This window comes from Balaenoptera physalus (genome assembly GCF_965194825.1).
Source record: "Balaenoptera physalus genome assembly, chromosome: 6".
Taxonomy (NCBI): domain Eukaryota; kingdom Metazoa; phylum Chordata; class Mammalia; order Artiodactyla; family Balaenopteridae; genus Balaenoptera; species Balaenoptera physalus.
Window position 1 is genome coordinate 127,990,740 of NC_138885.1, and position 26,182 is coordinate 128,016,921.

General features: G+C 37.3%; 1 protein-coding gene across 5 annotated transcripts in view; it reads right to left on the reverse strand.

Annotated features, from left to right (window-relative positions):
* The window catches only part of SPHKAP (SPHK1 interactor, AKAP domain containing), a 167,922-nt gene that overhangs the window by 100,816 nt on the left and 40,924 nt on the right, over positions 1 to 26,182 (reverse strand). For all 5 annotated transcript variants that reach the window (XM_082464601.1, XM_082464599.1, XM_082464603.1 and 2 more), the window contains one exon: positions 10,263 to 10,370. In XM_082464601.1, the coding sequence (XP_082320727.1) occupies positions 10,263 to 10,370 (108 nt within the window). The remainder of the gene's footprint in view (positions 1 to 10,262; positions 10,371 to 26,182) is intronic.

Sequence of the window (26,182 nt, forward strand, 5' to 3'; positions counted from 1 at the left end):
CTGTAGTCCTGAGATGGTGGCCATTGGTATACAGATGTGGCTGAAGCCGTGAGGTAAGGATGAGTGATCCAGTGAGAGCTGTGAGCAAGACAGGACAGGCTTTTGCAAAGACCTTTGGGAAAAGCCACATTTAAGTGCAAGGTTGTGGGGAGCAGAAGTCCAGGAATAAGACAAAGAAGAAATGATCCTAGAGGTAAGGAAATAATTAAAGAGAGAATGATGTTCTTGAAGCCATGGAAAAAATAGCCAGTCTTCAGAAGCTGGGTGGGGTATATGTTTAGTTAGTTCTTAGCTCAAAGCTAAGGAACATAAGCAGTGACAACATGTGAGTGGATTTGCTGTCACAGATAAGAGCAATTTCAGCAGAAAGGTAAGATAGCCAGATAGTAGCCAGATAGTAGAGACAATACACTTTTCGTTAGTTTTTAAGTCTGGTGGTCAAGAGAAGGAGGAACATAGGGCGAGTGGTTTCACAGGGAGATAGGGTCAAAGGAAGTGTTTTGCTTGTTTTAATATTTGCTTTTTAAAGAGGATTCGGAGTAACATAAGTATTTATGAGGAAGGAGGAGAAGTATATATGTAAATATATGTGTACATGTAAGAATGCTGTGGTGAAGAGTACTTTCATTTAAGAATGATGACATTTGTTCTCTTTTAAGACAAAGCAGTTTTGAAGGAATACAATATTGAAGTAATTGACAAACTAGCCGTCAGTTCCAAGTGAAATCAGTAATGCAAGGAATTACAGTAAGTCCCCCAGGAATTAATCTGAAAGAAATAATGCAATATTTTCCCCCAAATTGTCCTGAATAAGTTATGATTAAAAATTGATAAAAAAGTGGAAATGACTGTTTTGTATAAACACAGATTGACTGACAAGTCTGTAAGAATTTTTGAGGCAGCAGGCTGGTTCCAGGGCAGCCTGGGGTACAGAAACAGAATGGGCAAAGGGACATAGGTGTTTGAAGAATGGCAAGTATTCTAATGAACCCAGGGAAAGGGTGGTGAGGGGAAGTGAGAGCTGACTGAGAGGCAAATTTGGAAAGGGCAGATGGTGGAGGATATTGAACTGGATGTTTGGGTGCAAATGTACTTGCAGGATTGATTTTTAACTTTTGGACCATTCTTTCTTTGTTAGGTCTTCATGAAATCAATTGCTTACTTACCAGAACAACATTTCAACAGAAATATATATATATATATATAATATATATAATGTGTATATAGTGTATATATGTAATGTATATTTATATATATAATATATTTCAATAGAATACACATTATATATTTATATACACATATAAATAAATTGGTATAATTCATGTCCACTGTCCTTTATATTCCAGGTTAGGTAAGACTGTATTTTCTAAATCATCCTCTGAGAATAAGGCCACAGAGGGTGGTATTGTCTACTTGTGGAGAGTGGTAAGATTTTGGACAAGCTAATTCAGGTAATGAGAAAGGAAGTTCTAGTAATGTACTTAGTCCTGGACTCACACAATTTTTGAGCTGGAAAGCACTTGAGAGATTGTTTAGTGACAGAGATCCTAACTTCAAATGCAAATAGAAGTTAGCAGGTAACAAGAATGAGGCCAGGTGGACACAAGATGAAATGACAGAGGTCAGAAACGAGTCCCACCAGCTGATTCCATCTGATACGGGTGGTCTGTTTTGAAAGAAAATTTTATTGCTGGCCAACATTTAGAAATCAGATTTCATGTAGAAAACTAGATTTCTGACTTATTTTGAAATATTAGAGGATCTTCAACCCAAGACCTGTATTAGCATTTGGAATCAAGGTGAATTGACATGCCTGCTCTTTTTAGCTTGTGGGGAAAAGTGTGGAAGGAAATAACCAGTGTCAAGAGTAGATCCATTAACTAGTAGAGTTAGGGAGCTTTTCTTTCTTACTGCTTTCAAATGTTCTGTTATGAAATGGCATTATATTTGATCAAAGAAAGAAAATAAGTTATAAGTAAAAATAATACATCTCAGTCTAAAAATTGGTCACCTGGGATGTCCAAGTGGTACTGAATTCTGTTTGGTGGTAGAAGCAAGAGCCATCAATTAGTTGATCTTGACCTACAGGCAGGTGTCCTGAACCGGCTTTGACTGTCTCATGAACCTTTCACTTTCAGTCCTTCCTCCGAGTGCACATGGCCTTTGATGAGAGCTACAGGAGGACTGGGATCTTTTGGGGGAAGCAGAGGCTCTTTCCTTTCCATGTCTGTGCAAGAGAGAGGTGGCAGCTCAGTTTGAAACACATGAATAGGAGGTACTTTAGGGGAGACTAGAGATTAAAATTTCAGAAACTTGAGAGCCGCAGTTGCAACTGGGTGTGAATCTGCCCCTTGCCCACCTTCCCCAGCCAGGGGAAGTTGGTGATACCTGGAGACATTTTTGGTTGTTACAACTGGAGAGTAGGTGCTACTGGCATCTACTGGGTAGAGGCGAGGGATGTTGCTAAATAGCCTATGATGAACAGGAAAGCCCCTGCAACGAAGAATTATCCAGCTTAATATGGTGATGGTGCTGAAGGTTGAGAAACCCTCCCTAGAAGAATTCATCCCTGGGTACTTAGCAAAACTACCCTACTCACTGCTGACAGACTGTCTGCTTAACTGATTATATACTATTAAAGCAAGCCTGAGGCATAACTTAGCAATGGGCAAAGTTTCCTTCACTCGTTTCAGCCAATTCAGATGCTTCTGGTAAGTACATTGAATGACTCCAGATAATCCAATTAAATTCCACCAACATCACAGGTGCTATGGACCAGCTGACATGCCAGGTACTGTCTGGAATATACAGGGAGGGCTGTCTCTGGCCTTAAAAAGAGTGTAATAGCCGAGGATGGAAGGGCAGGAATTCTGCTTGTAGCACTTTCTCATTTCCTAATAAAGGCCCAGGGTGAGCTTGTCTCATTGTTATAAAAGAGAGAAATAGTACTCCAGAGGCTTGGAACTGAAAACAGACATCCTATGGTGGTCATTAGCCAGGCCCACTTTTGTATTTCTTCCTCTTATTTATTTATTTATTTGTTTTTAAACTTCAGTCTCTAAGTTGTGAAAAAAAAAAATTAACGCTATTACTTCTAACTAGTTTTCCTGGGACTTTGGAAAAATTGATTAAGAAAGACAAGTTAAACCAAACAAATAATTCTGCTAAAAAGATATCTAAATTATATAGTCAATATCCTTGAAGCTTAAAGGTATTTTAATGAGAAACACTGTTTATTGCTGTTGGTTTTTCTTGACTGATTGGCTTTCAACTCAAAGGAAATTTGCTGTAATTGCAGAAATTGTATGGAAATTGAAACTCAAACCAAATCTGAGCTATTATAATAATGCATTCTTCTGTCAAAACGGATTTTTAAAAATTTAAGAAATGGTCTGAACACCCAGGTTTAAAATTACGCTCAGGTTTATTCATCTGTCTGTATTTTTGTGGCAAAAATACCACTAAAATATTTATTATGTACTTGAAACTCGGCTTACACATTTCACAAATAATCTCTTGCTTCTGGGGTGACCCTGAAAGATAGAGATCCCTGTATGTGCACTTATCAGAACACCCCAGCTCTCAGCTATAAGCTCCTTTCTTCATCCACACATTCTTCCTGGTGTGACTGATCTCTACTTTCTGAGGGTCACCCCGAAGACCCTCAAATCTCTTCTCTCTCTCCCTGATCTTGCCAAAAATTCCCACTTGTAATCCAACTACCAAGCTGGATTTCCACTTGGATGACTAAGAGACACCCAGCACCATCCCCCTCCTCCTACCTCCAACCAGTTCCCCCCTCCCTCAGTCTTCCCCATCACAGTAAATGAAACTTCCATCCACCTAGGAGCTTATGCCAAAATCGTAGGAGTTATCCTTGACTTATCTTTCCTTCATTCAATCCATTAACATGTCCTTTTTTTTTTTTTAACATCTTTATTGGAGTATAATTGCTTTCCAATGTTGTGTTAGTTTCTGTTGTATAACAAAGTGAATCAGCTATACATATACATATATCCCCATATCCCCTCCCTCTTGCGTCTCCCTCCCACCCTCCTTATCCCACCCCTCTAGGTGGTCACAGAACAAGGAGCTGATCTCCCTGTGCTATGCAGCTGCTTCCCACTAGCTATCTATTTCACATTTGGTGGTGTATATATGTCCATGACACTCTCTCACTTCGTCCCAGCTTACCCTTCCCCCTCCCCATGTCTTCAGGTTCATTCTCTACGTCTGTGTCTTTATTCCTGTCCTGCCCCTAGGTTCATTAGAACCGCTTTTTGGTTTTTTTAGATTCCATATATATGTGTTAGCACATGGTATTTGTTTTTCTCTTTCTGACTTACTTCACTCTGTATGACAGCCTCTAGGTCCATCCACCTCACTACAAATAACTCAATTTCATTCTCTTTATGGCTAAATAATATTCCATTATATATATGTGCCACATCTTCTTTATCCATTCATCTGCTGATGGACACTTAGGTTGCTTCCATGTCCTGGCTATTGTAAATAGTGCTGCAATGAACATTTTGGTACATGACTCTTTTTGAATGATGGTTTTCTCAGGGTATATGCCCAGTAGTGGGATTGCTGGGTTATATGGTAATTCTATTTTTAGTTTTTTAAGGAACCTCCATACTGTTCTCCATAGTGGCTGTATCAATTTACATTCCCACCAACAGTGCAAGAGGGTTCCCTTTTCTCCACACCCTCTCCAGCATTTATTGTTTGTAGATTTTGTGATGATGGCCATTCTGACCAGTGTGAGGTGATACCTCATTGTAGTTTTGATTTGCATTTCTCTAATGATTAGTGATGTTGAGCATCCTTTCATATGCCTCTTGGCAATCTGTATATCTTCTTTGGAGAAATGTCTATTTAGGTCTACTGCCCATTTTTTATTGGGTTTTTGTTTTTTTTGATATTGAGCTGCATGAGCTGCTTGTATATTTTGGAGATTAATCCTTTGTCAGTTGCTTTGTTTGCAAATATTTTCTCCCATTCTGAGGGTTGTCTTTGTCTTGTTTATGGTTTCCTTTGCTGTGCAAAAGCTTTTAAATTTCATTAGGTCCCATTTGTTTATTTTTGTTTTTATTTCCATTTTTCTAGGAGGTGGGTCAAAAAGGATCTTGCTGTGATTTATGTCATAGAGTGTTCTGCCTATGTTTTCCTCTAAGAATATGTCCTGTTTAATATACAGTATGTACAGTTTTGAAGCATATTTTAAATTAATAATTACATTGTGAGCTTTTATTTCTATTATGAATTATTGGAAGTCTCAATCCACTTATTTAATGCTTAGATATATATTGTAATTCCTTGTGGCAGTAAACAAAGTCAATGATCTTAATTTTTATTATGTAACATTTTACCTACAACTTATAAGGTAGAATTTGGACTCAATTTTCAATCAAAATAAACTTATAAAATGTTTCTCTTTAATAGTTTCAGGATCTAAGACATTGATAAATATTATGGACTAGGTCTAAGACCTACCTCCAAATTACTACTGTATTATTTGGCCACACACTTTAGGCTCAGCCCTCAAATTATTTATCAAAAGCTCCTTCTCAGTTTTATTGATCACTTTTCTAGGTTTTGGTTTCCTACATATGACTTTCGTGGATATAGAGCCACCTAGTTTCTTTGGTGGCAGACTCTTTTCTCTACCATCCCTCTGTGTCATGCTTCCCAATAAAGTGTCCTTTCTAATTTATTGGCTTCTAGAAGCTTGGGAAAGTTCAGTGGAACTCTCATTTGACTGAGACTCAAAAGTTTTCTCTGGGACTCTTGGATTTTTAAAATGTGTCCGGAGCTACTGCCCAGGGTGAGGTGAGGTCAAATGGACCAGCTCTACTGCCCCAGTGCAGACTTGCTTTGTCTGTTTTATCTAGAGCTTCTGTTTTGTTCAGTCTGGCTGACTCTGCCACCATTGTTTGATTTTTCACTTTTATGCAGGCAGCATTTAGCTTCTCCTTGAAAATCGTTGAATAAATATTTAAAGAATATTGCTTAGATATACATTGTAATTCCTTGAGGCAGTAAACAAAGTAAATGAACTGAATTAGTAGCCTAAACAAGGGTTTCTGCAACTCTGGGCTCAACCTGAGTTTAAAATATTTACATTTCACACAGAAGTATGTAGGGATAAAGGGGCATCATGTCATTCTTAGAAGTTTTAGAAAAAGAATCATATATGTATGTTTACACACAGATGTATCAATAAATGCATGCACAAAGAAGAGGGTAAAGCTAATGCAGTAAAATTTTAGCATTTAGGGAATCTGGGAATTCTTTGCCCTCTTCATGCAATTTTTCTGTAAGTCTAAAGAATTAAAAAATAAGTTCAAAAGTTGATTTTTTTAGGAAAAAAACCATTAAAAGTTGTTTGAAAACTTGGCAAATATCTGGAATAGATAATGTAAATGTCTTTTCACAGTTCCATAATTATATATTTCCTTAATCATGTAAATCTAGATTTTTCCATAGACTAACTTATCAAGTGGGGTGTTTGTCTCTTCTTTAACTTTTCTATTAAGTTTCAGAATAGACTAGGTCCAGACATATTTGAAGAAATAATATAAAATAAAAAGCAGTCATTCAAGATATCATTTTGTCATTGTTGCCACTGGGTTGCATTCGTATCAGAGACTCACTGAACAGCTGTCAAATATCTTCGTAGTTTTACAATATCATGTACAGAATGTTGAAGGCTGCTTGAGAATCTGATTCATTTATTTACAAATTTATGGCAAATATAACACATTTTCAAATGCCATGATTCATCGATTAAAATGCATTCTAGAGGCTATAATTTACTTGCGGGGTGATGATAACCTAAAGTCTTAAAATGATCAGTAAGGAAAAAGTCTGACTGTAACTATGAATAGCAACTATACCCCAATTAAAAAAAAAAAAAGAAAAGAAAACTATATGTTCAATTTCTTTTGTAAATATAAGTCTGTTCAAATTAAAAAAAAAAAAGAAATAATGTGAATTGTCAAGGTAATTTTAATGAAGCATTAAACCAAAAGATGGTTCTTGAAATATAAAAAATTAAATTCTAGTAAAGAGCAACAGGGCCTTAAAAAGTAATTAAATTAGTTTTTAATTTAAAAAAGTCAGGGGTCCTGAAAAGTCCAAATCCTACCACTCATGTTAAGGACCTCTACTAAGATAATGCTTCTGTTGTTGGGTTTGAACATTGGCTTCCAATTTCATTATCCTCCTCCACATTTCCCTTTTAAATAATTAGGTTAAAAAAAGAACACGGTGAAGGTTGGTATATGATTTTTTTCTCAGAATGGCAAATCAGAAATAAAATAAAATTGTATAGCTTGATTGGAGAACTCTATTTACAAAAACAAAACCACAGTTTTCATATTTGATATCTTTTGAAAAAAATTTAAGGGTAAATTTCAGGGGCCTTCTGAGTCAGACTTCATGTTTGGCTGGCCTATAGTATTTCTTTTTTAAACATTTTATTATTTTTAAAAAATTTTTATAGGAGTATAGTTGATTAAAAATGTTGTGTTAGTTTCTGCTGTACAGCAAAGTGAATCAGTTCTACATACACATATATCCACTCTTTTTTAGATTCTTTTCCCATATAGGTCATTACAGAGTGCCCATTTCTGACAGCTTCAAACTGCTCTTCACTAAGACACCTCATTTTACCTGTGAAATGAAAGCAGTTCTTTATTGAGATAATGACCAAAACTTATTTTTGAAGCTTGTTTGATGCTTGAGAACAAGCAGCTGTACTGACCCATGCCCATAACACCCTGAAGGGTTTCTATGCCTGAGATTGTCCCTCAATAAAAATTCTAAATGAACATCTTCAATTCAGAAAACATTGGTCCTCGGAGGCACTTAGTTCTGAGAAACTGCAAATCCAGATACTTGGAGTTCAGTATGATGGATACCAAGCCAATCAAAATTGGATATAAAAAGGTTGGCTACTGAGTTTGATCAGGAAGAAATGAGTTAAAGAAGCAACAATGAACATAGGGTGGGGTACCCCAGAGTTATGAATAGAGTATAAAGCAATAAAATATGGGACAGCTTTGCTACAGGTTCCTCAGAATCTGTTGTGATTATTTGTTAATAGATTCAGATTTGGGATTATTTCATTAGACTAATTTTTTAAATTAAACTTTAATGAAGATATTATTTTAAAATACAGTTCTATTAATTTAAATTACAACTTCATTGTTATCCTTTTGTGGGTAATTTGTTTTGAAAAGGAATTAAGTACTTTTTCCCTGACCATCTTAGTGACTCCTTCCTTGTGTATGGCTGTTTTGATCAAAAGATCCTTGTCCTGTCAAGCATTGCTGTAGATCAACTCTATTTTCCTCTAGATAATAGCTTCCCCTCAGCAATGTCCTGCTCTGGATTCTGTTTCTTCTCCTCACCCCAGAAATCTGTGCCAAGTAAGAAAGAGACAAACGGACTCATAAACTAAGAAAAAGTAACTACAAGATACTTTTTGAGAGATTAGGGTTCATTTTTCATAGGGATTCTGAAATTTTTTTAAAGTTTAGAGTCATGGATAATTTTTAACATTTGTGTCAGTTTCATTTATTATAAACTCTTGCAGGAAAACTAACCTTCCAGTATGCCTTTTACTTGTGTTGAGATTTTTCCCCTTTGGGGAAGTATAGAAAGAACCATAAAGGCAGTATGAATCAGCTAGCTCAAGCTCACTGATGTCATCTGAAACTATAAAGGGACAAAGAATTAAGATAGAAAGTCATACAGTTTTAAGTCCAAATTTGAGTTCATTGGGATTGGTGGGGTTGTGAGTAGAGTTTTCTTATACTTAGGAAGATCCAATGGTAATCTTAAATTTGGCTATAAATTTACCATTTCTAATTGTAGATCTGCAATATAGATTCCAAAAATATAAAGTTTAGAAAAGGCCTCTTTGCCCTTTATTACACAATTTTTAGTGCCCCAACTTTGGTGCCTTCTCCAAATGGCAGACTCCTTAATACAGGAGCTGCTTGGATGACAACTTTGACTAAAGTGTAGATGCTGATAGCTTTTACTCTCCATTTCTCTTCCTTTTACAATTCAAAGCTGTGTAATTAGAGATCCATATCAGCAAATGCCTGAATTTTCCACCTCATCTCAGAATTGAATTTGCAAAGAAGATATCGCTGTTAAATTACTTGCCACCTAAATCCTTTTTCGTTTTTTGCCAAAGATTTTTAGCCATCAACTGGTTTTCTGGACAAGGGATTAAAAAGTCCCCAAAATAGCAGGATCAAAATCATTTTGCCTAAACAAAGAGAATGAATTAAGTCTGTTGAATGGACTCTGCTTTCCTTGTGCTATGAGACTCTGCAGTGTGAAATGTTTTACATCCTGTCTGCCCGTTCTGGTTCTGCTCATTATATATAAAAAGCTCCTCCATCCCATTTTCAGCTTCCTTTTTTTTTCTTTTAACAGAAATGCTGGCCTGCAACTTACCTCCAGGAATAGCTCAGAGCTGATGCTCTCAACTTAGTCATGAGAATTACATTTCTCTCCTCTTTGGAAATATTCTCCCCCAGTCTCTGTAATCATGACCCCATAAGAGCTAGGTGATTGCAGTTAAAATGAAACATATAGTTTTGTAGAACATATAGGAAGCAGACTACTTCATATAGGAAGCAGAAATCACGTTGTTGATTTCTCGTATCAACAATACGCCCTTACATTCTAAGCCACAAGAAATATTTATCTGTAAGGACGTCTCTTCCCTTAAAAAGGAGGGTTTTATACGTAAAGCTCAGATCCAGTATATAATATTAAAAAGCATGCCTGTATATTTCTTATGTTGAAAATGTTTTCAAATAATGACTATAACTTATAAGAATGGTAGAACATTTTTACACAGTTTTCATGTTGGAAAATACCTACTAGTAGAAGTTATAAAGTATATTGAAAAGAATCCAAGAGCACTCTTGAATAGGCTTTTATTTCTCATCATACGATGCTATTTCTGAATCTTTTACACAGTCAATTTTGAAAATGAAAACATCGTTTTTCCTTTTCAGAGAAATGATAAGATTAATTTACCTGTTGAAATGAGCAAAGCAGAAGAATCATGAGCTTCTGCCTGTTATTTTGTTAACACTGTATAGACCAGTTATGTATTTTCCAAAGGATGCTTTCCAAATCTTGTACTTAATGATTATGTCCTTGGTATGACTACATATGCCCGACTCCCCACTTTCTCAGCCTGCATCCCCAGAGTTGTGTTTACTTACAGAAGCGCAGTTTTCAGACTTGTCTTCCACAAAACCAATTTGGCAGGGCGTCCTCTGATTCTGCAGCCAGTAGTCTGTAGATTCCAGCAGGCTGTTGCTGCGGAGAACCTGAGGGAACCAAGACAAACTTCTCAGTGTTATTGGCAAGATTTTCTATTTAAACAAGGAACTCTTTTCTGAAGAATCTGTAAGTGTTTTGTTTGCCTCAGAGCATCTGGATATTAGAAAAAACTTCCAGGATAACAGCACCTCTAGAATGTGTAAAATATTCAACCAGGAACCCCCTTTAGAGGGATACATTGAAGTGAATACTGTTGTTTCTTCTCTCATCTAATTCAGCATCTGGAAACTTCAGTGTACCTGTGACTTTTGCATAATTTGCAATCAAGTGATTTTTTCTGGGTGTGGTTCAATTGGCAATGGGGAATCAAACTTCATTTAGTGTTGGAACTCTTTTACATTCTACAATATGACAATTTCGATTAAAAAAATGTAGTTTTTCCATTTGGTGCAATACTGTTACCGAAATTATGATTCTTTAGTTCTTCAGCTTTGCTAGTATGTCTGTGAAATAGGGCACAGTTCTTCTGGAACACTTAGGATACTATATTAAATTTTAAAGTTATTTGGAATAAGTAAGTGTCTTACAACAACCCTTTCCCTTGTAGAAGCAGTATGGTAAAGTAAAATCAATTTCAGTACATAAATGAACAACACCGACTATGATTTACAAATGCCTTGTTTCTGGGCTTTGATTTTAAAGCAATGAAGAAAAATTGCATTTCTGAGCCAAAACATTTTGGAGATGCAATCTCATAAACAAACAAATGACTCAACTTCTGATGTGTCTTAACTCCATTCAAATATTGCATAGGATTTTTCTCATCTTATATAAGATTTCCAATGCTCTCCTGGTACCCTCTGCTTTATTAGGGTACATGTCTGCTACTATTTGACAACTACCTTCACTTAAGTAATATAACACATTTAATCAGTTTGGTTAATGCCACAAAAATAGAATGACACTTCAATTACATTTCATTTGCACAGTGAAGTAATGTCTTCTTTTGTTCTATAAAGATAAAAGTACATTAATTTTGTCTCTGCATGTTGAGTTAACCAAATATGTCTGACACATTTTTCTATAACATTTTTGTTTCAGCTAAGTGATATTATTACTTTTTAAATATTTTTCCCACTCAATGTTTATTATTCCTGGAGATGACAAACGCTCATCATTTTTTTCCAGAACAGTACAAAGAGACACTTTGATGAGAAGGTAATTGAATGATGAACTTCAGTTATCACTGCAGATTCAAGTTGGCAATGGAACCTCTCAGGTCTCTTCAAGATTTTATCTAAACTGTGGTTCTTAAAGTTTGAGCTGGGACCCCCTAGGGGGTCACTGAGATCTTTCAGAGAGTCCAGCAGTCAAACTATGCTTTTTATAATACTAAGATTTTATTCGCCCTTTTCATTCGAATTATCTCATGAGTACTCAGTGGAGATCTTCAGGGTCCTCACGAGGTGTGATGGTGTAACAGGCTGACTGCAGAAGCAAATAGGAGAGTCTAGCTGTCTTCTTTTAAGTTATTAAGGAGATTTGCTAAAAATGTAAGATGAAATTACTCTTCTCACTAAAATGTTTTGTTTTGGAAAACATAGATATTTTCCATAAAAATATGTATGTTAACATGTAATGTGTTTATGATTATTTTAAAATTATTTTCAAAGAATAAATTATGGTTATTTAAATTGTTACTGTCATTTTAAAATTACACATATTTAGAATTTTCTTAGCTTTTTTTCTATGAATTATAACTTTATTTAGTTTCTTTAAGCTTCAGTATTTTCATTTCTTTCTATGTGGCATCAAAATATGCTGAAAATACAATTTAGTATATAGCAAAAGCTGTTTTTTATAATTTTTATTTTATATTGAAGTATAGTTGATTAACAATGTTGTGTTAGTTTCAGGTGTACAGCAAAGTGATTCAGTTTACATGTATCTATTCTTTTTCAAATTCTTTTCCCATGTATGTTATTACAGAGTATTGATATGTCAACCCCAAACTCCCAATTTATCCTTCCCCCCCACCTTTCCCCTTTGGTAACCATAAGTTTGTTCTCTGAGTCTGTGAGTCTGTTTCTGTTTTGCAAATAAGTTTATTTGTATCAATTTTTTGATTCTGCAAGTAAGTCAGACAAAGACAAATATCATATGATATGGCTTACGTGTGGAAATTTTCTTAACTTTAATTTATAATATGGAAAATATCAGTAAGTATAAACCCTACAATCAGAAGCTTCATGAGGTCCCCCAACATTTTTAGTGTGCAAAGGAATTTTGAGTCCAAACAAAATAAAATTGAGAACCATTGATCTAGACTAACTTTATTTAAAGAAGAAAAATCTTCTCAGTCCACCTCCTCCACTGCCATTCACTTTTACTTTCAGCATATTTAGAATAGAATTTAAGAGAATGGACATTAGTGATCTAACTGCGTTGAAATCCAAACCTGGTCATTAGTAGCAGGAAGACCTTGGGTGGTTGCCTAAAATCCTGAGTCTAGGTTTCTACACCTGTGAATGGAGAGAGTAACACCCACCTGGTGGGGGGATCGTTGGGGTATTCAGTGAGATGACAGGTGTCAAACACTGCAGCATGCAAGATGACAAGTCATCCTCTCAATACATGGTTCTCATTGTTACTATTTGATACGAACTTCAAAGGAAAATAGAAAATTGGATGCCTTTGCCTGAAATTAGTGGATTGAAAGCATTTCAGATGTATGAAGACAAATTTTCTTCAGCAAATATTCTGACCTAAGGTGTAACTTCAGTTCAGCATTTTGTAGTATTAATAGTTGCAGCTACTATTTTTTGTGTGCTTAGAATGTGCTGGGAAATGTGCTAAATTTTTCATATATCTATTTATTTATTTATTACTTTTAAATTTAATCCTTAGTGCAATACTGTAAGGTAGGAATTAAAGAGAAGGATCTTCGTGGCAATTGTCATTTTGCAGATGAAGACCTTGAGGTTCAGAGAGATTTGAGTTCCTGCCCCAAGCTGCTCAGAGCTGGACTTTGAATTTGGTTTTGAATACACCAAGTCTGTGAGTGAAATCATTTAACAATGTTGCCTTGCATAACCCCTACAGATAGGTGTGATTTGGGGTATGTTTCTGAAGCGTTATGTGCCTCTAATTTTTGTAAACATAACTACGTTTACTCTGCATCATAATAATGTTAGAGATTTTAAATGGAAGCATCAAATGAACATACCCTTTAAGAATACTTTGGGGCTTCCGTGGTGGCGCAGTGGTTGGGAGTCTGCCTGCCAATGCAGGGGACGCAGGTTCGAGCCCTGGTCTGGGAAGATCCCACGTGCCGCGGAGCAACTAGGCCCGTGAGCCACAACTACTGAGCCTGCGCGTCTGGAGCCTGTGCTCCGCAACAAGAGAGGCCACGATAGTGAGAGGCCCACGCACCGCGATGAAGAGTGGCCCCTGCTTGCCGCAACTAGAGAAAGCCCTCGCACAGAAACGAAGACCCAACACAACCAAAAATAAATAAATAAATAATTAAAGAATACTCTGCAATGCAGTTTAATAACTTCTCTGACTAAAAGTCCCTTCTTAGCCATTTCAAAGCTCACTCCACAGAAATTAGGCCCTGGACCTTTTCTGTATTCTAACGTATTCAAGGCACATGTATGATGGTTGCAACAAACTGTGTGTCAACAGGAGAAAACAACTGCCACTTACCGGAGCTTATGAATTATTCCTGTCTTAAGTCAGCCCTAAGAGGGGGGCAGAGTTCAGACACAATTCACTTAGGTCTTCCAGAAAAGTGGTGGGCTGGACTGGCATATTTTCGAGGTGAAACACAGAGAGTCAGAGATGGAAATGCCAAAAGACATCAGCCTGACACTTCCACACTGCAAGATTCCCAAGGCCATGAAAAAGACTGTCTCATGATGAGGCGGACTGAGAGAATTGTCAGCTACCTAACAGATTTCTCCTGTGTTGAACTTCTCTAATATAGGGAAATAGCACAGAAAGATTAATTTGTTGAGTCTTCTACTATAAGGGCATTTTTTGCACCTATTTTAAACATAAATAATAACTAAACATATACAAAGATCTTGTTCTGCCCTATCCTAAGAGGAGGGGAAAAGTCAACAGCTTTATGGACCTGCTTACTCAGTGGAAAATGCTAGAAAGACTTCCCACTTGGCTATTCCATATCCTTTGGATCCTGAGTGTCTTCTCAAAGGTCCATCTTTGCTTTAGAGGAAACAGAAATGTCAGAGAGAGGAAGTGAAATTTAAAGTGCCAACTAAATCTTTCAATTGCTTAAGAACAAATGTTTTGAGGAGAACATCTTTCATGAGAATATTCATTCACGGTGTAATTTTAAAATGTGAATTTTATTCATCATAATTTAAAAAATAGTTTATTTGATCTTATCAATAATTAAAATACATTTCATTGATATTTAGAGATTATTAATTATTTAATACTTATATTCGTTCATTACTGACCAAGAAATAATACATTTAATTGAGAACTCTCTGGGCTTAGGCCCTAATAGATGTTATCTGAATTAAACTTCTAGAGTTATGAGGTAGAATTTGAGAGCTAATATGTGAAATGCGCTTAAAACAGTGCTTGGCATATAGCAAGTGCTCAATAAACATTTGCTATTATAAAAATTATTATTCTGTTTGTCCAGACTTAGAGGGGTCAATAATTTTCTTGTTAGTGGAGAGCTAGCATTTGAGCCAGGCTCTCTGGTCCCAAAGCCCCCATTAGGCATGGCTTCATTGCAAGCTGGTAAAATTACATAATTTCTCATCCTTGGATTCTACCAAACATATGTCTATGGATTTACCCATCTCTCCCTCAGGGGCCTGGTCTGGGTGGTCAGGAGCTTTGAGTGCCAGTCCTGACCCTGCTGTCTGTGTGGTCAGGCTACCCACCAGCTCCCAGCCTCAGTTTGTCCTTTGTGTACAATTAAATCACGTGATCTGAAGGGCCATTCTACATGGAACATCAGTAATTCTCTGCCTTCCTCCTCCTTTCATTCTTTCTGCTGTTCCAATTCCCAAATACATTAAGAGCCAAATAAGCAAAGAAAATAAAAATGCAGGCTTCAATAAACCACTTAGAATCATATGTTAAGCAATTTTAACCCGTGAAAAGCTTTTGGTGTAATGGTTTAGCCAAGCCATTAGAAAAAGAGGAATGCTTGAAAGAAGAATATGTGTATGAGAATTTAATGATTTTGAAGCTTTATGAATATAATCTCCCTGCTGAGACAGTCACTTTCCGATGCGGGGGAGGGAAAGAGAAAAACTCACCAGGCTCTCAATGGCTCATTCATTTATCTGCTATTTTTAGCTGCAGGTTCAATTATTTCAGATGAAGAGCTAATAATAAACATGCTGTGCATTCACTAGTTTGAAATAACAATGGCACATTTTCTCTTAAAATTTCCTGAGTGTCCTAAACAATGAAGAAAGATTGTTCTGCTCTCTTGTACACTGACTTTCCTTTTTTATATAGAGAACCAAGTTGTAGGAATTTAGTATTGATATGGCATGGGGAGGGGAAAATGGACTCCTGGTAACCTGGACACAGCTCTAAACATTGCTGAGCAGAAAAAAAAAAAATAGTAATTAGATCGGAGAAGACAGTAATTTAGGTTAGTCACAGAGGTTTGGAGGCAGAGCTGATATTCTCTCCTATCTCATCACTTACCGAGTGATCTTGGGCAAGTCATTCAGCTTCTGCAGGACTTAGTTTTTGCACTTATAACAGGAAGATGATTAAAGGCACTTCAAAAAGTTATTCCAAGGCTCAAATAAGAGAAGGTTCATGAAGGACTACCCTCTTACCAGAGTAGGCGATTGATAGGTGATGGCTTTTATTATGAGAATGCAGTAACATTTAGACAACACATTTTCCATCTTAACATTTTCTTGATCTCCGCACAGCACCTGGCAGTTTCTCTTTATTTGTATTTGTGGTGCTCCATTCTTATTTTACCCCTCTTGCTTCTCTCATCTCCTCCTTCACTCAATGTTCGGTCAACAGAGGTTCATTGAACTCTTTTGATGTTTGACACTGGGAATATTAAGATGAACAAAAATGACTGCTGTGCCTTGGAAATTAAACTCTAAGAGGGGAGAACAAGCACTGACAGGCCCGTGATAAGAGAAAGCAGGTGCTTTGATCAGGACGATCCGTGTCAGAGATCACCCAGGAAGGAGTAGCCAGTTCAACCTGCGGAAGGTTGAGACTGTGCACTTGACCCTCATGGCAAGTTGAAAGATGCATCTGAGTTGTCTGGGGATGTTGGAGAAGGTTGGGAGAACATGTCTCTCTTTCTAACTAGCTTTCCTCTCTGATGCCCTAAAAGGGAGTAACCCCTCTGCATAGGGCCTCAGCGCGTTGCTCTTCCCACTCCTCAGAATCCTTTTCCTCGGAGGTCTTACTGACTCTCAGGGCACTAATTCCCACCTGGGGGGATGACTCACTGGTCTACGACTTCATCTTTGACCTTTCTCTAGAGCTTGGCTTTTCACAGTTCTAGCTGTTATTTTTCTTGGATCTCCTGCTGTCACTTTGGACTCTTTGTGTCTAAACCCAAACCCTTCCCTCCCCAATTCCGGCCCTTAAAAGAAACCTGACTCCCTGACTTCTGTATTTGCAGTTAATGGAAGAACAAGTCTCTCTTACCTTGGCTTGAAATGTCTGTGCCATCTGGAACACCTCTTCATCTGTTTCTAGTCTTATATTCTGCTCTAATTTTTTCTTTAATTCACTTAACATTTGAGTACATGCTATAGACTAGTCTCTGGGTAATACAATAGTGAATAATGCAGACCCGATCTCCACATTTATGGAACTTAAAATCTGGCATGGAAACCCAGCAGTAAATAAAGGAGCACTGAAATACACTTTTAATTATAAATCGTGGTAGGTAGTATAAAGAAATTCAACATGGTGCAGTGATAGAGAATAAAAGAGATGGGGTGATACTTGGGAAGGGCAATTAGGGAAGACTGGACACTCACAGGGTCCTTAACAATTACAATTGTTAACGTTGTAATGGTCTGTCTCTTCTATCTCCTTCACCCCTTACCTCTCAAATCCATCTAGCTTACTGAAACCAGAATCAAGAGATAAGTACTAGGCTTTGAAGACAAACCTGGTTTCAAATTCCATTTTTTCCATTAATTAACTGTGCAGCCAAAGGCAGTCACTTAACCTCTTTGAGACTCAGTTTTTCCACCTACAAAATGAGGTCGGTGTTGCACTCACAATGAGGAATTTTTTAATAGACATTAGAAATACTAAACACACACAGTATCTGACTACTTTAGGTGTTCACAAACAGTGAATAGTGAATAATAAATAGCTATTATTATCACAAATACGATGACTGATGTTATGTAATTCTCTCCCAAGACCTTAACCTCAATTGATTAATTGACCCAATAAACATTAGTGTTATACCATCTATTCCTACTGGAAACTGGACCAGGCCCTGGGGAACAAGGAAGGACATATTTGCTATCAGTGAGCCTCAAATTTTATGGGCTTATTGTCAAACTATGGCCTAGTATTCAAGACAGAACCTAATTCAGCTTCCACTGGTTAATCATTTCATGAATATGTATTAAGCTCCAATGTTCAGGATACTGAACTATGCCCAGTTTAGGTGTTTTCCAGGCTTTGTCTCCAATACTTTCCCTGCACACACCCTCTGCTAGAATCTCCCAATTACTAAAAGAGCTCCACCTCCTAGTCTTTATAATGCACATTCTTTTCCTCATATCTTTCCACCAGCTCCCTGAACTTTTCCCCAGAAGTTCCTTCCCAGCTATCAAGATATAATTGAAACCAACCTCTTTTCCCTATCAAATGTTTCTCTCTTCTTCATGATGAAAACAATTTTTTATCTCAGAATTTTGGAATGTGCATGCATGTCTTGTCCTTCCCATTAGATGATATGAGTATTTTTTCTGCAAGGCTTTTGTTTTCCTCAGAGATTTTATGGAAAGGTTGCAAAGAATTTTTATGTTGAGCAAGATTCCCATTTTCTACTTCTGTATTATCAAATATTGTCAAATTTTATTTTCTGATAATTGTTAAGTATAATGATGGTAAGAAGCATCAAAGCCCTTAAAGAGAAAAATTTCAAACACAAAATGCTACATTTGCCTAATGTATGTATCATGATTAATGATAGAATGGTGCTTAAAATTAATTGAATAATGTCAACAGAACAATGAACTCATTCTTCAAAAGCAGAGATTTATCGTTCCCCCACCCCCAAACAGGTAGACTCAGAGAAGTTAAGATGTGTTGGGATTTTGAGACATTGACTCTCTCAGTTGTCTGGAGGCTGGAGAGAACCTGGGTTGGCCATTGCAGGGCAAGCACCTCTGGCCATCTGCTTATTCAAGAGTTCCAAACAAATATTATTTTAAAAAATATGCATAATAATGTGGAAAAGATTTGAAAACACCGTCTAAAGAAATCATCCTTTCAAATGTTGCACACAATTTTCATGAATGTGTGTTGGAGATGAGGAAAGAAAAAGCAAGAGGAACAATAAAATGAAGGAAGCCAGATAAGTCCATTAATAGAGTCCTGAGTATCTCTCAGAGAAGGATCTCCAGGACCCTATTGCTGTTCTAGCCTTTTTCTAGGAAACTCAATTAAATTTTTCTTGCACAAAGAGATTGTAATGTGAGCAGGGCAATTAGATTTGCATAGTGAGTGTTAAAGATGGCAGAGAGTTGACAAGAATGATGTTAAGGAGGAATGAAGGCAGCTATTCATCAGATATTATTACCTATTTGCTCTGCAATAAACAGTGGCATCTCTACTGCAGGTAACATTTTCTTCATAGAGATATCACATCCCTATAAAATTCACCCTTTTATCAATTACAGGAAAAAATCTGTAAAAAATACAAACACATGGAAGCTAAATAATATGCTACTAAATAACCAGGAGATCACTGAAGAAATCAAAGAGGAAATCAGAAAATACCTAGAGACAAATGACAATGAAAACACGGCGACCCAAAACCTATGGGATGCAGCAAAAGCAGTTCTGAGAAGGAAGTTTATAGCAATACAATCCTACCTCAAGAAACAAGAAATACCTCAAATAAACAACCTAACCTTACACATAAAGCAATCAGAGAAAGAAGAACAAACACAACCCCAAAGTTAGCAGAAGGAAAGAAATCATAAAAATCAGATCAGAAATAAATGAAAAAGAAATGAAAGAAACAATAGCAAAGATCAATAGAACTAAAAGCTGGTTCTTTGAGAAGATAAACAAAATTGACAAACCATTAGCCAGACTCATCAAGAAAAAAAGGGAGAAGACTCAAATCAATAGAATTAGAAATGAAAAAGTAACATTTTTCATTTCATTTTCAAAAGTAACAACTGACACTGCAGAAATACAAAGGATCATAAGCGATTAATACCAGCAACTATATGCCAATAAAATGGACAACCTGGAAGAAATGGACAAATTCTTAGAGAAACACAACCTTCTGAGACTGAACCAGGAAGAATAGAAAATATAAACAGACCAATCACAAGCACTGAAATTGAGACTGTGATTAAAAATCGTCCAGCAAACAAAAGCCCAGGACCAGATGGCTTCATAGACGAATTCTATCAAACATTTAGAGAAGAGCTACCACCTATCCTTCTCAAACTCTTCCAAAATATAGCAAAGGGAAGATCACTCCCAAACTCATTCTACAAGGCTATCATCACCCTGATACCAAAACCAGACAAAGATGTCACAAAAAAAGAAAACTACAGGCCAATATCACTGATGAACATAGATGCAAAAGTCCTCAACAAAATATTAGCAAACAGAATCCAACAGCACATGAAAAGGATCATACACCATGATCAAGTGGGGTTTATCCAAGGAATGCAAGGATTCTTCAATATATGAAAATCAGTCAATGTGATGCACCATATTAACAAATTGAAGGAGAAAAACCATATGATCATCTCAATAGATGCAGAAAAAGCTTTTGACAAAATTCAACACTGATTTATGATAAAAACCCTCCAGAAAGTAGGCATAGAGGGGACCTACTTCAACATAATAAAAACCATATATGACAAACCCACAGCCAACATCATTCTCAATGGTGAAAAACTGAAACCATTTCCTCTAAGATCAGGAACAAGACAAGGTTGCCCACTCTCACCACTATTATTCAACATAGTTTTGGAAGTTTTAGCCACAGCAATTAGAGAAGAAAAAGAAATAAAAGGAATCCAAATCAGAAAAGAAGAAGTAAAACTGTCACTGTTTGCAGATGACATGATACTATACATAGAGAAAGTTTTAAGTTTTTATTTTGCTTGAGTGAGATTACTAGGTAGTATGGTAACTCAATAAGAAACTGATAAACTGTCTTCTAAAGTGGATTTGCCATTTTCATTCCCATCAGCAGGGTATGAGAGTTCAAGTTGCTCTACGTCCTTGTGAGTGCCTGGTGTTGTCAGGATTCTTTTTGCTTTCAAATTAATTTTAGTCATTCTACTTGGTGCACAGGGGTACTTCATCGAGGCTTATTTTCCTCTTATTTTTTAAAGATTTTTTTTCCTTTTTAAGATTCGTTTATTTAAAATTTAATTGGATTCTATATTGGTACAAATCACATTCCTAAAACCATAAAGCATTAATTAGACTCTCTCTCTCTATATATATATTTCTTTTTTAGACTCTATATTTGATGCTAACTTTGGAATACCATTTCCAAGAGAAGGATAACACCATCCATATTAAGTTTTCATTCCCTCATTCATTCATTCATTGGCTGCTTGTTGAGCACCTGCCGTTTGTACTAGGTGTTGCTTATTTACTGTGCGATCAGGGGTGGACAAAACAAAAATAATGGCAAAACAAACAGCTTTGTGCTCATCCTGTTGACAGAAGACAGACTTTAATCAAAGAAATTTTCCATATTTATATATGTTCTGATAATGAAGACCACTGTGAAAACTACTGTGACTACTGTGAAGATAAAGCCACAGAAAGGGATAAAAATTAAGAGATGTATTTTGGAAAGTATTTTCTGGCCTCTCTGAGGGTGACGTTGAGCAGAGATCTGAATGAATCAAAGTGCCAGTCACGTCTTACCACTAGGTTCTTCATGACCTTTTTTTTTTTTTTTCCCTTAGATTCCATATATATGTGTTAGCATACTGTATTTGTTTTTCTCCTTCTGACTTACTTCACTCTGTATGACAGACTCTAACTCCATCCACCTCACTACAAATAACTCGGGAATAAAGACACAGACCTACTAGAGATTGGACTTGAGGATATGGGGAGGGGGAAGGGTAAGCTGTGACAAAGTGAGAGAGTGGCATGGACATATATACACTACCAAACGTAAAATAGATAGCTAGTGGGAAGCAGCCGCATAGCACAGGGAGATCAGCTCAGTGCTTTGTGATCACCTAGAGGGGTGGGATAGGGAGGGTGGGAGGGAGGGAGATGCAAGAGGGAAGAGATATGGGAACATATGTATATGTATAACTGATTCACTTTGTTATAAAGCAGAAACTAACACAGCATTGTAAAACAATTATACTCCAATAAAGAGGTTAAAAAAAAAAAAAGTGCCAGTCACACAAGCACCCGAGAGAAGAGCATCCCAGGCAGAGATCGCCAGCAAAAACAAAAGCTCAAAGCAGAAATGTGTTTGTTGACTTTGAAGAACAGCAAAGAGCCCATAATGGCTGGTGCAGAGTGAGTGGTAGGGGAAGTGATGAGAAAGAACTTTTTATCTTTCACTGGAAATAAATCCATGGCTGAGCTGAGCCAGATATTCTTTAATGTCATGAAGCACTCTAAGATTCTACAAAATGTTTAATTATAATTTTTGGATGTTTAGTCACTGGCTTAAATAATGCTTAATTATTAGCTTAAATTTTTATAATAGCTTAAAACCTACCCCCCGCCACACAATGAACTAGAAGTCAAAAGATTTTGTGTAATTTTACACACTTATTTTATGTTGATTTAATCTGTGCCTAAGTGAACTTTTTGGAGAACTCTGTAATCTTTTGTTTTCCACTCTGGGATATGATACCTTTTCATTACCTCACAGGGAAACTCTATTGCTTATTTAAAGCACACTGAACTCCTAAAAAGAGACAAGGAAACAAATTGGAAATGAAATTATTGTGTGGAGGGAAAAAAGTGGCATAGAAACCTCAGTGGTTTCGTCTCAGTTTCTCAGAAGGTTGAATTAAATGTTAAGATAACATTTTCCTTTTAATGATGATTCTTCTGGCTGACTGCCTGACGTTTTGTGTATTTAGCCTCCTTTGACAAAAGGGGGAAACTGTTTCCAAAGTATGAATAATCATGTTTGATTATTCATAGGACATATTCTGCAATATGATCATCTGGTTGGATGTGAAACATTCTTGCATTACACGACTGACACCTAGTACAGTTTGGAAATCTTGTAATTGATTATTACAAAAGTATTGGAAAACAAAGTTCTTTTAAGGCCTTGGAACTAGCAATTCTCCACTGTCAAGGAGCAGATCAAAGGCATAGGTGGTTTGGAAGTTTGGGAAGGAAATGCTTAGCAGCGGATCTGCAATTCTTTCTTTCTTTACTGTGGAGAATGGTGGGAGGGAATACCCCCAGAGAAGAAAGAAGGTGACATTCTCATATCTCGTTATAAACACACTAACCTCTAGATAAACTGTACTTTTATAGTGAGAGAGTCCTTATCTATGGGATGCTTTTAGCAATCCTGGTCGAACTAAGCTTGCCTCTGGGAAATAAATATGAAATATACTGATTTATAAATATCTCTGACAAATGTCACACATGCAAGTAACTGAGTATAAAATGGAAATGTTTCACGAACAAAAGGGCTCTCTTCTTTGAAATTAACGTCTCCACGTATGTAATCTGGAGACTTTGTGTATTAACCGGGCACAGAGTTTATCCTAATGGGGCAAGAAATTAACTAGGTAGACAGTTTCAGATCCCTCCCTGCTTTTCTTGCGCCACACAATTACTCTGTCTTGGAAGCTACATTGTATTTCTTTTTTTTTTTTTTTTTTAATTTTTATTTATTTATTTATTTATTTATTTTGGCTGTGTTGGGTCTTTGTTTCTGTGCGAGGGCTTTCTCTAGTTGCGGCAAGTGGGGGCCACTCTTCATCGCGGTGCGCGGGCCTCTCACTGTCGCGGCCTCTCTTGTTGCGGAGCACAGGCTCCAGACGCGCAGGCTCAGTAGTTGTGGCTCACGGGCCCAGTTGCTCCGCGGCATGTGGGATCTTCCCAGACCAGGGCTCGAACCCATGTCCCCTGCATTGGCAGGCAGACTCTCAACCACTGCGTCACCAGGGAAGCCCTACATTGTATTTCAATGCAATCACAAGAAAGGTATAAGAGCACAGAGGGCAATTCATCAGTATCAAGCCAGGCTTGTTTACTTCTGCCGCATCACACTTCAGCCAGTCAGCTGGCTGAAGAATGCTTTGAAAGTTGATCAGAGCTTTCTCCACATGAAAATGAAAACCAAGTTTGAGTCTCAAGTATAAAATACAAGAGTTTCAAACACAGATATACTCAGGAAATGCAATTATAGTATAATTTATGAATGGTCTGATTTAGAGTCAAATTAGACATAAATGGAGGACAGCTGATTAATTGCTATTTAATTCCTATTTAGATGCAGTATAATGCTGTCATGTTGATATGACCAGTGATGGAAATGTGATTTTTAATGTTAGGAGAAGCAAAATATAAGAAAAAACGTGCGTGTAGGAAAACACATGATGTGTATCTAGACCTACCATTGACTTTGTATGATATTTCTGCAAAGTGTTAGTAGCGCAGATTTTGCTGTTCATCCAAGGGACAGCGGATTTGGCCACGTATCCCTTAAGTACTGATGTGTGCCTTTGGCCTTTGGCAATTATAAGAAAGTGGCAATTCTCATTTCTTGACTCTTCTCTGGAAGAAGCTGCTGGGAACAACTACCTTCTAAGATGTCAGCACATGGACACGTAATTTGCTAAGGTTCAGAGCTGCTCCTCATCCTGGAGAGTGTGAGCCCTCATCTGGATCTTTTAGGGCAGGTCTCCTTCTCAAAATGTAGAGATAAGCCTAGTAAACGTGGGCATGCACATGGCAGGGCTCATTTTCAGAGATTCATGAGCCAGAAGGCCCCTATGGAGGACTCTTCAAGTTTATCTGAGCCAAATCTTTCCATCCCATTCTGGCAGAACTGAAAAGTGGGCACTTTTATCAGAAGGGTGAGCCTGGCCAGATACAGGGAAGGTGGATGCTGTTAGGACTGGGGCGGGGGGGAAACATGGTGTTTACTGCAGGCTACAAGGCTGAGAGGGTTGTTTAGATGGGGGACTGAAGGGAAAGAGAGGAGAACCTTAAGGCTAGGGATGGGGAACCCTGGGATGGTAAGATATTTTAAAGGCCCACAGAGAGAAAAGAGAGTTTTGAATGCCAGATTAGATATTTAAAAAAATTTAGACCCCTCCCAGTTTTGGATAGAGATATTGAATACCTCATATAAAGGTTTGGTGTAATTGCAACAATTCAGGAAAAAAGATCACTTGCCTAGTTTCAATAGGGCAACACCACTCTCAATTCCACAAAATGTTTTAAGCTATTCTGGGTTTTCAGAGTCCTACTTTTTGGTTAAAAAAAAAAAAAGAAAGGAAAGAAAAGGCACTGCAAAATCCTTCCAGGAGTTCTTCACACATAGCAAAAAGGACGCTCAAGGAACGGAGCTGTAGAGAACAGAATAAGACTAGCATATTGGAGTCTCAAATACTCTATATAGCAATTGTTGGCAGGAAAGAGAGGTGGTGTGGAGTCCTGAATAGAAGTCTTGACTTTTGAAGTAAGAAGCTGAATCATATTCAAACTGCAAAGTGAGCCATTATTGCTGGTTTTCAACAAATTTTCCCACATAAGATTACTGAACTGACATTTTCCAAAGAATAAACTCGCCATGTAGCACATATAGCCCCACCTCTCTAAAGTTCAGTGTGGACCAGGCTGTTTTAAAGGCAAGAGAAGACATTCATCATTTCCACCTGCTTTTGGTGAAGGCAGAGGAAATTAGTCCCCACCAGAGCCCGCATCATCTTTGTTCTGGCCTCAGTGCAACCTTGAAGCCTCCTGGATGTCAGTGTGGCTCAGGACATGAGGCAGTCAGCGAAATGGCCCCCAGAGGGAGTTCTGTGGCTGGCTCTTTAGATGCAGCTCGGCTGAATCTGAACCTGTGAACTCGCTACCTTGTCTCCTAGCTCTTCTTCCTAATGACCTCAATGACACCACCACTCATGGACGTCTTGTTTCAAAAAGAGTTCGTGGTTCTGTTCAACTCTCAAAGCCATGGAGACCTATTGACCTTGACTTCCAAATGTGTCTCATCAGAGTTCGTTTTTCCCTCCTCCCACTGCCTGTATACAGGTTCTGCCTCTCTGTTCCCTGCCTCCCTATCCACATCAGCTATGCTTCTCCTGGCATCCCAGACTCCACTCTCCCTTTGCTCTAAGGAATTGTCTTTAGAACTACTATATTAACCATCTTCAAATATCACTTTTAGTAAGACAACTATTTCTTTTCTTTTTTTAAAGGTTGTTTTATTGCTGCACAATGCACACTTTTCTTTTCTAAAAAATTATATATATGTATTATATATACATATTATATAATAGATACATATTTTTTTCCCCAGCACCACGCGGCATGTGGGATCCTAGTTCCGTGACCAGGGATCGAACCTGCGACCCCTGCATTGGAAGCGCAGAGTCTTAACCACTGGACAACCAGGTAAGTCCATACTATT